The 12,594-nt window shown below is 42.4% G+C and overlaps 2 protein-coding genes across 2 annotated transcripts in view; one reads left to right on the top strand and one right to left on the bottom strand.

Annotated features, from left to right (window-relative positions):
• The window catches only part of LOC102402808 (antigen WC1.1), a gene marked incomplete in the record, with an annotated part of 1,152,186 nt that overhangs the window by 694,238 nt on the left and 445,354 nt on the right, over positions 1-12,594 (bottom strand).
• The window catches only part of LOC102391350 (antigen WC1.1), a 54,538-nt gene that overhangs the window by 31,872 nt on the left and 10,072 nt on the right, over positions 1-12,594 (top strand). The window contains exons 8-10 of the mRNA XM_045165283.1: positions 4,806-5,120; positions 9,138-9,446; positions 9,543-9,860. Of these exons, the coding sequence (XP_045021218.1) occupies positions 4,806-5,120; positions 9,138-9,446; positions 9,543-9,860 (942 nt within the window). The remainder of the gene's footprint in view (positions 1-4,805; positions 5,121-9,137; positions 9,447-9,542; positions 9,861-12,594) is intronic.

The following is a 12,594-nucleotide window of genomic DNA, read 5'->3' as shown; positions in this document are numbered from 1 at the left end:
TTGCTGATGGCTTGCTTCAGAGTCAGAGGCACCGAGTGCAGCAGTGGGTGCAGGGGACCTTTTGAAGGAGGTCTCCATTATCTTCATTACCTCCACCATAGTTTGGCCTCAGGTCAAGCAACAGGGAGGAAACAGCCCCACCCATCAACAGAAAATTGGATGAAAGATTTACTGAACATGCCCCTGCCCATCAGAGCAAGACCCAGTTTCCCCCTCAGTCAGTCTCTCCCATCAGGAAGCTTCCATTAGCCTCTTAACCCTATCCATCAGAGGGCAGAGAGAATGAAAACTACAATCATAGAAAACTAACCAAACTGATCATATGGACCACAGCCTTGCCTAGCTCAATGAAACTATGAGTCATGTCGTGTAGGGCCATCCAAGACAGACAGGTCATGGCAGAGAGTTCTGACAAAATGTGGTCCACTGGAGAAAGGAATGGCAAACCACTTCAGTGTTCTTGCCTTGAGAACCCCATGAACAGTATGAAAAGGCAAAAAGGTATGACACTGAAAAATGAACTCCCCAGGTTGTTAGGTGCCGAATACACTACTGGAGAAGTGTGGGTAAATAACTCCAGAAAGAATGAAGAGACAGAGACAAAGCAAAAACACCCCCCAGTTGTGGATGTGATGGGTGATGGAAGTAAAGTCCATTGCTGTAAAGAGCAATATTGCATAAGAACCTGGAATGTTAGGTCCATGAATCAAGGGAAATTGGAAGTGGTCAAACAGGAGATGGCAAGAGTGAACATCAACGTTTTAAGAATCAGTGAACTAAAATGGAAGGGAATGGGTGAATTTAACTCAGAAGTTAAGATGAAACTGATGTAATCCACATGTTCCAACACTACTTTTTAAAATTTGCAGTTGACATGTAATTCACATTACAATATTAGCATTAGTTTCAGGTGTACAACATAATGCTTATGTATTTGTTCAGTTCAGTTCAGTTCAGTCGCTCAGTCGTGTCCGACTCTTTGCAACCCCATGAACCACAGCACACCAAGCCTCCCTTTCCATCACCAACTCCCGGAGTCCACCCAAACCTATGTACATTGAGTTGGTGATGCCAAACAACCATCTCATCCTCTGTTGTCCCCTTCTCCTCCTGCCTTCAATCTTTCCCAGCATAAGGGTCTTTTCAAATGAGTCAGTTCTTCACATGAGGTGGCCAAAGTATTGGAGTTTTAGCTTTAGCATCAGTCCTTCCAATGAACATCCAGGACTGATCTCCTTTAGGATGGACTGGTTGGATCTCCTTGCAGTCCAAGTGACTCTCAGGAGTCTTCTCCAACATCACAGTTCAAAAGAATCAATTCTTCAGTGCTCAGCTTTCTTCACAGTCCAACTCTCACATCCATAAGTGACCACTGGAAAAACCATAGCCTTGACTAGACAGACCTTTGTTGGCAAAGTAATGTCTCTGCTTTTGAATATGCTATCTAGGGTGGTCATAACTTTCCTTCCAAGGAGTAAGCATCTTTTAATTTCATGGCTGCAGTCACCATCTGCAGTGATTTTGGAGCCCAGAAAAATAAAGTCAGCCACTGTTTCCCTATCTATTTGCCATGAAGTGAGGGGACCATGGCATGATCTTAGTTTTCTGAATGTTGAGCTTTAAGCCAACTTTTTTGCTCTCCTCTTCCATTTTCATCAAGAGGGTCTTTAGTTCTTCTTCACTTTCTGCCATAAGGGTGGTGTCATCTGCATATCTGAGGTTATTGATATTTCTCCTGGCAATCTTGATTCCAGCTTGTACTTTCTCCAGCCCAGCATTTCTCATGATGTACTCTGCATATAAGTTAAATAGACAGGGTGACAATATACAGCCTTGACGTACTCCTTTTCCTATTTGAAACCAGTGTATTGCTCCATGTCCAGTTCTAACTGTTGCTTCCTGACCTGCATACAGGTACATAATGGACAATGATGACTATCCTAAGGATGGTATAGCTATCAGCTTTTCAATGTTTATTTTTGACTGTGTTGTATCTTCCTTGCCGCACACAGTCTTTCTCAAGTTGTGTTGTGCAGGGTCTGCTTCAAAGTTGTGCTGTGCAGGTTTCTTTTGTAGTGCAGCACTGGCTCCAGGGCATGAGGGCTTCAGTAGTTGCTGCACACAGGCTCAGTAGTTCTGGTCTGAGGGCTCCAAAGCACAGGCTTAGTAATTGTGGCACACAGTCTTAGTTGCCCAGTGGTATGTGGGATCTTCCTGGGCCAGAGATCAAACCAGTGTCGCCTGCATTGCAAGGTGGATTCTTAACCACTGGACCACTATGGAAGCCTTTACTTTTTTCTTGTGATGAGAACTTGTAAGATGTACTTTGTTACCAACTTTCTAATATATGATACAGTATTAACCCATGTGACATTCAGCTCAGTTCAGTCACTCAGTCGTGTCCAACTGTTTGTGACCCCATGAATTGCAGCATGCCAGGCCTCCCTGTCCATCACCAACTCCTAGAATTCACTCAAACTCATGTCCATCGAGTGGGTGATGCCATCCAGCCACTTCATCCTCTGTCGTCCCCTTCTCCTCTTGCCCCCAATCCCTCCCAGCATCAGAGTCTTTTCCAATGAGTCAACTCTTCGCATGAGGTAGCCAAAGTATTGGAGTTTCAGCTTTAGCATCAGTCCTTCCAATGAACACCCAGGACTGATCTCCTTTAGGATGGACTGGTTGGATCTCCTTGCAGTCCAAGGGACTCTCAAGAGTCTTCTCCAACACCACAGTTCAAAAGCATCAATTCTTCAGTGCTCAGCTTTCTTCACAGTCCAATTCTCACACTCATACATGACTACTGGAAAAATGATAGCCTTGACTAGACGGACCTTTGTTGGCAAAGTAATATCTGTGCTTTTTAATATGCTATCTAGGTTGGTCATAACTTTCCTTCCAAGGAGTAAGCGTCTTTTAATTTCATGGCTGCAATCACCATCTGCAGTGATGTTGGAGCCCCAAAAAATAAAGTCTGACACTGTTTCCACTGTTTCCCCATGTATTTGCCATGAAGTGATGGGACCAGATGCCATGATCTTTGTTTTCTGAATGTTGAGATTTAAGCCAACTTTTTCACTCTCCTCTTTCACTTACATCAAGAAACTTTTTAGTTCCTCTTCACTTTCTGCCATAAGGGTGGTGTCATCTGCATATCTGAGGTTATTGATATTTCTCCTGGCAATCTTGATTCCAGCTTGTGCTTTCTCCAGCCCAGTGTTTCTCATGATGTACTCTGCATATAAGTTAAATAAGTGGTAAAGAATCCCCATTGCCAATGCAGGAGACATAAGAGATGTGGGTTCCCTCCCTGGGTTGTGAAGATCCCCTGGATGGGGAAATGGCAACCCTATTCCAGTATACTTGCCTTGGAAATCCCATGGATAGAGAAGACTCTCAGGCTACAGTCCATAGGGTCACAAACAGATGTACAGGACTGAGCACACACACATGCACACATTAACTGTACTCCCCATACTGTACACTACATCCTCATGACATTAATTTTAGTGCTGGTAGTTTGCATCTTTTGACTACCTTCATCCATTTTGCCCACATCAACCCACCTCTGGCAACCACCAAATTGCTCTTTGCATCGCTGAAAGCTTTAAAAAAAATCTATTTTAAGATTCCACATATAAATGAGATCATATGATATTTTTCTTTAACCATCTGGTTTAGCTCGCTTAGCATAATGCCTTCAAGGTACATTCATGTGTTGCAAATGATGAGAATTTCTATTTTTGGTGACTATATATATATATATAAGGATTATATATATAAATATAAATATAAACATTATATATAATTTTATATAATATAAATATATATTTATCAGTCAGTTCAGTCACTCAGTTGTGTCTGATTCTTTGTGACCCCATGGACTGCAGCATGTCAGGCTTCCCTGTCCATCACTAACTCTCTGAGCTTGCTCAAACTCATGTCCGTTGAGTCAGTGATACCATCCAACCATCTCTTCCTCTGTCGTCCCCTTCTCCTCCTGCATTCAATCTTTCCTAGCATCAAGGTCTTTTCCAACGACTCAGTTCTTCACATCAGGTGGCCAAAGTATTGGAGTTTCAGCTTCAGCATCAGTCCTTCCAATGAATATTCAGGACTGATATCCTTTAGGATGGACTGATTGGATCTCCTTGCAGTCCAAGGCACTCTCAAGAGTCTTCTCCAATGCCACAGTGCAAAAGCATCAATTCTTTGATACTCAGCTTTCTTTGTAGTCCAACTCTCACATCCATACATGACTACAGGAAAATCCATAGCTTTGACTACACAGACCTTTGTTGGGCTTCCCTGGTGGCTCAGTGTTAAAGAATCTATCTACCAGTGCAGGAGATGCCCAGTTGATTGATTGGTTGGGAAGATCTCCTGGAGAAGGAAATGGCAACCTACTCCAGTATTCTTGCCTGGGAAATCCCATGGACAGAGAAGCCTGCCGAAAACTGTCCATGTAGTCGCCAGTTAGATACGACTTGGTGACTCAACAACAATGCAGAACTCTTCGGATCAGAAGGTTAATATCGATAGGACTTGGGTAACATCATATGTCTCACACTACTCAGTAGAGTAATATTTCCTATTTTTGCCCATTTTCAACCTTATTATTCTCACTGCTGCTATAAGAAACCAGACCCAGGTGCTTGCCGGAGTGCAAAAACTCCGTGTCTCAACCAGCAGGCTCTGCAGCCTCAGAGGAGACTCAGGACCCAAAGACTCTTTTCATCCCCATCGTCCCATCCCAGGCCCCAAGGCCCGGTCAACCGCCCATTGTCTCGTTTCTCTCTCCTCAGGTAGCAGACAGCTCCGCCTGGTGGACGGTGACGGTCCCTGCGCCGGGAGAGTGGAGATCCTTGACCAGGGCTCCTGGGGCACCATCTGTAGTGACGGCTGGGACTTGGACGATGCCCGTGTGGTGTGCAGGCAGCTGGGCTGTGGAAGAGCCCTCAATGCCTTGAAATTTGCTCAATTAGGTCAGGGATCAGGGCCCATCTGGCTGGATGAACTGAACTGCGGAGGAAAGGAGTCCCACGTGTGGAGGTGCCCTTCCCGGGGCTGGGGGCAGCACGACTGTGGACATGCAGAGGATGCTGGGGTCATCTGCTCAGGTATGGTCAGTACATTGTCCATGGGCTGAGAAAGAAGAAAGTTCCAAGGAAGTTGGTGTCTGATCACCTGGGCAATAGAAGATGACTGAGTTAGAGAGGTATAAGACATCTACCCATCCTCCCTGAGGGCACATTTATCTGTGATAGATGGGCTTCAACTACTTTCCTCTTGTCAGTCTCTGATATTTCTTTTCCAGTGATCTTACCTGACAGAGTTTAATCTATTATTTCCAATTATAATTGATCTTCATAATTTTTTATATAATTTTTGGAAGAGTGAAATACTTGCAAATCACCACACACAGACCCCTTTGCACAGTGAACCCATAGGAGGGAGGGACAAGAATGAGGGTGCACCTCCCTGGGTGGAGTTGTTTCTGTAGTTACCCTATGACACACTATTTTGCACTAGGGCAGTGGGAGTGGAGGCACAGGGGATATCATTAAACAAATCAGAAAGAAATTTAGGGATTTATGCCAAATTTCAAGTCTCCTTTGCAAATTTAAATGTAAATATTTATAGCCATTTGGCTAGTAGGACCAGAGAACTGTGGATGAAATGCTCTGAGTCATAGCTTCTCCTTCCATTGTTATTAGAAAAAATTCTTTGTCCATGTTTTCTTTTAAGACATCAGCATAAACCAAAACTTTGAAAGAACACTTAGCTGTGCATTGACACATCAGTGGTAAAGATAATGAAATATTGATTCTTTGCTTTACAGTAAGAGATTATATAGTTTACACCTGATGATTTCAGTGATATAAGAGAATTGCACTTGGGAGTTTATTTGATAGGAATAGAAGTAAGGGGACAAGCTGGAAGAGTTATCATAGCTTGGAGGGATGGAAGGGCAATGGGAGCTGACAAAGGCACCTGTGAGGTACTCTGAGAAGCACTGAGGGTCCAGGTGTGGTGTGGTGTGGAGGATGCTACATGTGCCTAAGGACACAGGATGTCTGTACAGCAAGAGACCATACAAAGATAAATCTGACCATGGTTTCATTTTGCCTTTGTTGCAGTTGATTCATATAAATAAATGGATCTCTGGAAGGGCAATTTCCCTTTCTTTGATTATCCAAGTCTCTCATAAACACTTTGGAGGGCTTTAAATTGTCTACTTGTTTTTCTCCTGCACTTCTAAAAAGATGAGGGCATTGTTTTATTGTGACCTACATTCCCAACATCAGCCAAAATTCCTGAATATAACAGACTCTAAAAAGGTGCTTGTATTTGTAATAAACCACATGAAAATAGATTCTTAATATTACCTTTAAATAACATCCTCCTACTTAAATATCAGACCTCTGCAGAGGATTCAGATACGACTCCCCTTGTAGCCTCTCCTCTCTCTCTCCATTTCATTTCCCAATCAGAGGTTCTATTTCTGGGCCTCTAGGGACCCACTCTCCTTGACCTTTGCTGCACCTTGATCGAAAGGTCACACTGATCCCCTCTGGCTTTCAGAGGGGAATGGGCAGCCCAAGGGTTTAGGCAGGTTTGGTATTCCAGGAAAATATTTGATCTTTGTGGATCTCTGAGAGGCCACATCCCTCACCCAACAAGGATATTTCCTACACCTCAGGCCAGAGAGTGCTCTGTTCCAGTCAAACCAGGAGTCTGGAGTGATGGGTGAAGAACCAGAGGGTCCAGGGTCAGGTCAGGCTGAGGGTCAGAGGGCTGAGAGTTGGTCTGGAGGCAGATGCATCACAGCTACAGGGAGAAGAGAGGAGGCCACCTTTGTCAGAGGGAGAGAAATAAGGATGTGATCTACATGAACGATGATGAAAACCCACCAGGTCCCTCTTACTCTCGTGATTCCCTGGATCAAATCCAGCCCCAAAGCTATAATAGTGAGATTGCCTCTGGGACAAAGGGCCCTAAGCAGAAGCTGAGATACAGAAAATCGGGGCTCTTCCAGGGTCAGGCACAGGTGAAAAGAGAATCCTTTCCTGACAACCTGGCCCCTGAGGTCCCTCCTATGGCTCAGGTTGATATTCATTTTGTAAATGGACTAAACCTGAAAAATGGGGGCCAAAAAGTGTTTCAGCACTATTTATTGAACAGTCTACCTTCTCTAATGATATAAAATATCACCTTCTTCAAATACTAAATTTCTGTGTGTGTATGTCTTTGTGTCTGTTAGATATTTATATTCTTCCCCATTCTCTCTATTGTTATATAAGAAAATAGTTGATTTTATTATTTTTAATAACTTATCCCCTCACATCAGCCTTCTAGTTCATAAATTTTCTTGAAATGTTCACACACTTATTTTTCCATGTAAAATTTAAAAGCAAATATAAAGTAAAAAAGAAATAATTATTTGTCTTGGGAGACTATCCTGATGTGTATAATACTTTGTTCTGAATATATCTGAATGTCTAACATGTGTCAGGCTATCTACAATAACAAGTAAGCAATATTGTTCTTTCTAATTTTGTAATCTGGTGGGATTAATACAGAAACTAACAAGGTGTTGAGTAAAAATTATTTAATTAGAATGAGTAACCTGTTACCAAACTCCCCATCAGACCAATTTGATCTCTTTCGGTTTTATATTCCATCCACTCCCAGTTTAATCTATCACATATCCCACCCACACTCCACTCCTACAGAAGTTCTTCCATTTCAGAGTCTCCTTTTCATCCATTTGTAGCTTTCAAGATTGTTCTTTTGTCTGCAGTGAGTAAAATGGGAAATGGTAGCAGGGTTAGGTGGCCAGATGGGAGGAGCACAGTGGATAAAATCTGTCAAAAACTTGAACAAGTATTTTCCTCAAGTCTGTCTATCTTTCATCCATATTGAGGTTTTGCATTTGGAAATCTCTAAATTACAAATGGCTTGTTTGCACTCTGCTCTCTTTCTCTCCCCCTCCTCCACCCTTTTTTAACTGCATGCTGGCTACTTCTCAAGAATCCAAATAGGAAAGGAATATGCAGTTAACATACACATAGGATTAAAATACATTGAATTATCATCATTTCTTAGTATTTGCTAAGATTCCCATATCTAGTAGAAAGTAATCAAACTCAGCTGATTTGCATACTCCCACTGAAAACGCATTCTCTCCTTTGATAAACCCTAGTCCTAGTCATGCTTTGGAGAAGGAAATGGCAACCCACTCCAGTGTTCTTGCCTGGAGGATCCCAGGGACAGGGGAGCCTGGTGGGCTGCCGTCTATGGGGTCACACAGAGTCGGACACAAGCCAAGTGACTTAGCAACGGTCTTTCAAAAAATATGACTAGGACTAGCCCTTCCCTCTCCTATGACTTTCTCAACTTTCTTAATATTCAGACCCATCTATGGACAACTTCTTTTCACAATCAAGTCACCTAAGAAATTCTGGGAATTTTTCACTATTAAGAATTGTGAGAAATATATGTGAAATCATAATAGGCTTGTTATAATATACATCAAATCATAATAGACTTGTAGACTTGGAATGATGTCTAGCTTTCCTCCCGTGAGCCATAAGTCTGTCTACAGTCTAGCCTGAATTAATAGATCTCCGGCCACGATGTTCCCTGTCCTCAGTGACTTGATTATTGGCTCCTGAGAGAAAACTGGCTAGAATTCTAGCTCCAGAAATCTCAGATAGCCTTCTAACCTTGTCTGGCTTTTAGTCTTCTAAACTACTAAATCCCATGGACCTACTTCACTCTGAGTTAGTTCAGCTCTGTGCTCAAGTCTGATGCCTGCTGCAGTGCAGTTTCCTTGGGTCTTGTCGTTTCCAGGCCCTTAGATGAGGAATTCTCATCCTAACTGACCTCAAAATATGCATTGTTGGTAATCAGCCATTGAAAACTGACAGCAAATCTTTCTGGGTTTCTTTTCATAAACTTGCTCATGAAAATACTAATACAATTCTGACACTAACTGTAAAATTCTCTCTCCATGCCCCACTCCTAGAGATGAAACGCTTTCACATCCTTGCCTATGATGTGCTGTTTCCAGTGCCAAGCAAGGACTATGAACACTCACAGGGTTTGTTGCTGCTGTTGATTGCTCCCCTTAGGATTTGTGCGTCTGGCTGGAGGAGAAGGACCCTGTTCAGGACGAGTAGAAGTGCATTCTGGAGAAGACTGGACCCCAGTGTCTGATGGAAACTTCACACTTCCCACTGCCCAGGTCATCTGTGCAGAGCTGGGATGTGGCAAGGCTGTGTCTGTCCTGGGACATGTGCCCTTCAGAGAGTCTGATGGCCGTGTCTGGGCTGAAGAGTTCAGGTGTAAAGGGGAGGAGCCTGAGCTCTGGTCCTGCCCCAGAGTGCCCTGTCCAGGGGGCACTTGTCACCACAGTGGAGTTGCTCAGGTTGTCTGTTCAGGTGAGATGCACATCAGGACTTAACCACCCTGCACACTCTGTTCAGGTTTTTTTTTTTTAAAATGGATTTTGCTGACATCCTGTCTTCTTCTACCAGTGTATACAGAAGTCCGGCTCATGACAAACGGGACCTCTCAGTGTGAGGGGCAGGTGGAGATGAATATTTCTGGACTATGGAGAGCACTCTGTGCCTCCCACTGGAGTCTGGCCAATGCCAATGTTGTCTGTCGTCAGCTCAGCTGTGGAGTCGCTATCTCCACCCCTAGAGGACCACGCTTTGTAGAAGGAGGTGATCAGATCTCAACAGTCCGATTTCACTGCTTGGGGGCTGAGTCCTTCTTATGGATGTGCCCTGTGACTGCCCTGGGTGGTTCTGACTGTTCCCATGGCAACACAGCCTATGTGATCTGCTCAGGTAAGAGAGGGGGGAAGGGCTACTGGTACTCATGGAGTGAGATGTCCCCTAGAGCAGAAAGTGAGGGAAACCTGACTTCAAAAATCAGATATCTCATGGTGAAATATGCTTCCTTTCATTGTTCATTCATTTTTCAGGTCAAGGCAAGAAGTGTGAAGGGGAATAATATATTTTTAAGTAACATTATTATTTACAAATAATCATAGAAAACAATGTGTAGACCTCAGTCATGATCCCCAACCCAGATAAGCCAAGAGAACATTCCCAGAACTACAGAGTCACTGTTGCCTCCCAGTAACATTCAGGAAACTAAGATCATGTCATTACCATGACAATGACTTTGGGTGAAAATCTATGCTATTTATTTAATCTTTGGTCTTTTATTTTCATTTTCTTAATGGTACCATGTCCTTAGATGAGCTAAGTTCTTAATCTTAAGGAAATATAACTTAGCTTTTCCCTGTATATTTAGTACTTTTTATATCCTTTTGAAAAGAACTTTGCTTACTCCAAGACCATAAAAACATTCTTCAATAGTATCTTATAGAAGTTTATTTTTCTCTTGCATATAATTGTATATTCCTCTTGAGATTGATATCTATATAAGATAAGAGTCAAGTTTCATTTGGATATCTAATTGACTCATAATCTTTTTCTGAAAAGATTTTGTCTCCACTGTGCTCCACCTTTGCCATAAGCAGAAGGGCATGTGTGTCTAAGACTTTTTGAGACTTTCTATTCTATTGCATTGTATCATTTGTCTATCCTTGCACCAATACTGTATTTTATTAATTATTATAATTTTATAGTAACTTTGGGCTTCCATGGTGGCTCAGAGGTTCCTGCTCCTGAGGAGACCCAGGTCTCCTCTAATGCAGGAGACCTGGGTTTGATGTCTGGGACAGGAAGATCCCCTGGAGAAGGAAATGGCAACCCACTCCAGTATTCTTGCCTGGAGAATCCCATGGACGGAGAAGCTTGGTGGGCTACAGTCCATGGGGTCGCAAAGAGTCGGACACGGCTGAGCGACTTAACTAACTAGCTAATTTATAAGAGTTACTTTATATTAACTAACTATGTTGCCTTTCTTGCCAACTGTGTCGGTCATTCTTGTCCTTTTATGTTTTTAAAAAATTTTTGGAATTACTTTGTTATTTTTCACCAAAAGAAACTTCATAAATGTGTTTTGATTGAGATTATATTTAGTCTACACAGAAATTTGAGGATGATTGACTTTGACTATTTTGAGTCTCACAATTCATTGACGTGACATATCCCTCCATTCATTTAGGTCTATCAGAGGTTTTGCCCATCTTTTACTAGGTTTTCTCCTAGGTGTTTCATGTTTTTTAAATTATTTGTAATCCTTTTAGTGCAAGTGTCCTAGAAATGAATTCTTCCTGACTTATTTTCACCTTTTAATTTTTTTAATTTTGACCTAATTTGAGACCTGAAAGTTGCAAAAATAATATAAAAATTCCCAGATGACCTTTACCTGCACCTCCCAATATCAGTATTTTGCTTTATTTTAAAAAACATTTATTTATTTTTAAAATAAATTTATTTAAATTGGAGGCTAATAACTTTACAATATTGTAGTGGTTTTGCCATACATTGACATGAATCTGCCACTGGTATACATGTGTTCCCCATCCTGAACCCCCCTCCCACCTCCCTCCCTCTGGGTCATCCCAGTGTACCAGCCCTGAGCACCCTGTCTCATGCATCGAACCTGGACTGGAGATCCTTTTCACATATGATAATATACATGCTTCAATGCCATTCTCTCAAATCATCCTACCCTTGCCCTCTCCCACAGAGCCCAAAAAACTGTTCTATACATCTATGTCTCTTTTGCTGTCTCGCACTTAGGGTTATCATTATCATCTTTCTAAATTCCATATATATGTGTTGCTGCTGCTACTGCTGCTAAGTTGCTTCAGTCATGTCCAACTCTGTGAGACCCCATAGACAGCATCCCACCAGGCTCTGCCATTCCTGAGATTCTCCAGGCAAGAATACTGGAGTGGGTTGCCATTGCCTTCTCCAATACATGAAAGTGAAAAGTGAAAGTGAAGTCACTCAGTAGTGTCTGACTCTTAGCAACCCCATGGACTGCAGCCTACCAGGTTCCACCATTCATGGGATTTTCCAGGCAAGAGTACTGGAGTGGGTTGCCATTGCCTTCTTCATATATGTGCATTAGTATACTGTATTGATGTTTTCCTTTCTGGCTTACTTCACTCTGTATAATAGGCTCCAGTTTCGTCCACCTCATTAGAACTGATTCAAATGTATTCTTTTTAATGGCTGAGTAATACTCCATTGTGTATATGTACCACAGCTTTCTTATCCATTCATCTGCTGATGGACATCTAGGTTGCTTCCATATCCTGGCTATTATAAACAGTGCTGTGATGAACGTTGGAGTACACGTGTCTCTTTCAATTCTGGTTTCCTCAGTGTGTATGCCCAGCAGTGGGATTGCTGGGTCATATGCAGTATTTTGCTTTAATCTCCCTCACTTTCTCTCTCTCTCTGTCCCCTTCTGGCCTCATTTCTCCATGAATACATAAAGTATTTCTGAATTAGATTGCAGTCACGATGCCCCTTTATCCCTAAAATACTTCAAGAAATTTCCTTATTAATCAAAGTCCAGTCAAGTCCTCAGTTGACTTCAACCCCAGATGACATGTAAGTGCAACCACATGAAAGACCCAAAGACAGAAGTGCC

Source organism: Bubalus bubalis, chromosome 4 (assembly GCF_019923935.1).
Source record: "Bubalus bubalis isolate 160015118507 breed Murrah chromosome 4, NDDB_SH_1, whole genome shotgun sequence".
Classification (NCBI taxonomy): Eukaryota; Metazoa; Chordata; class Mammalia; order Artiodactyla; family Bovidae; genus Bubalus; species Bubalus bubalis.
Note: the sequence above shows the minus strand (reverse complement) of the source record. Positions and strands in the feature narration are given on the sequence as shown.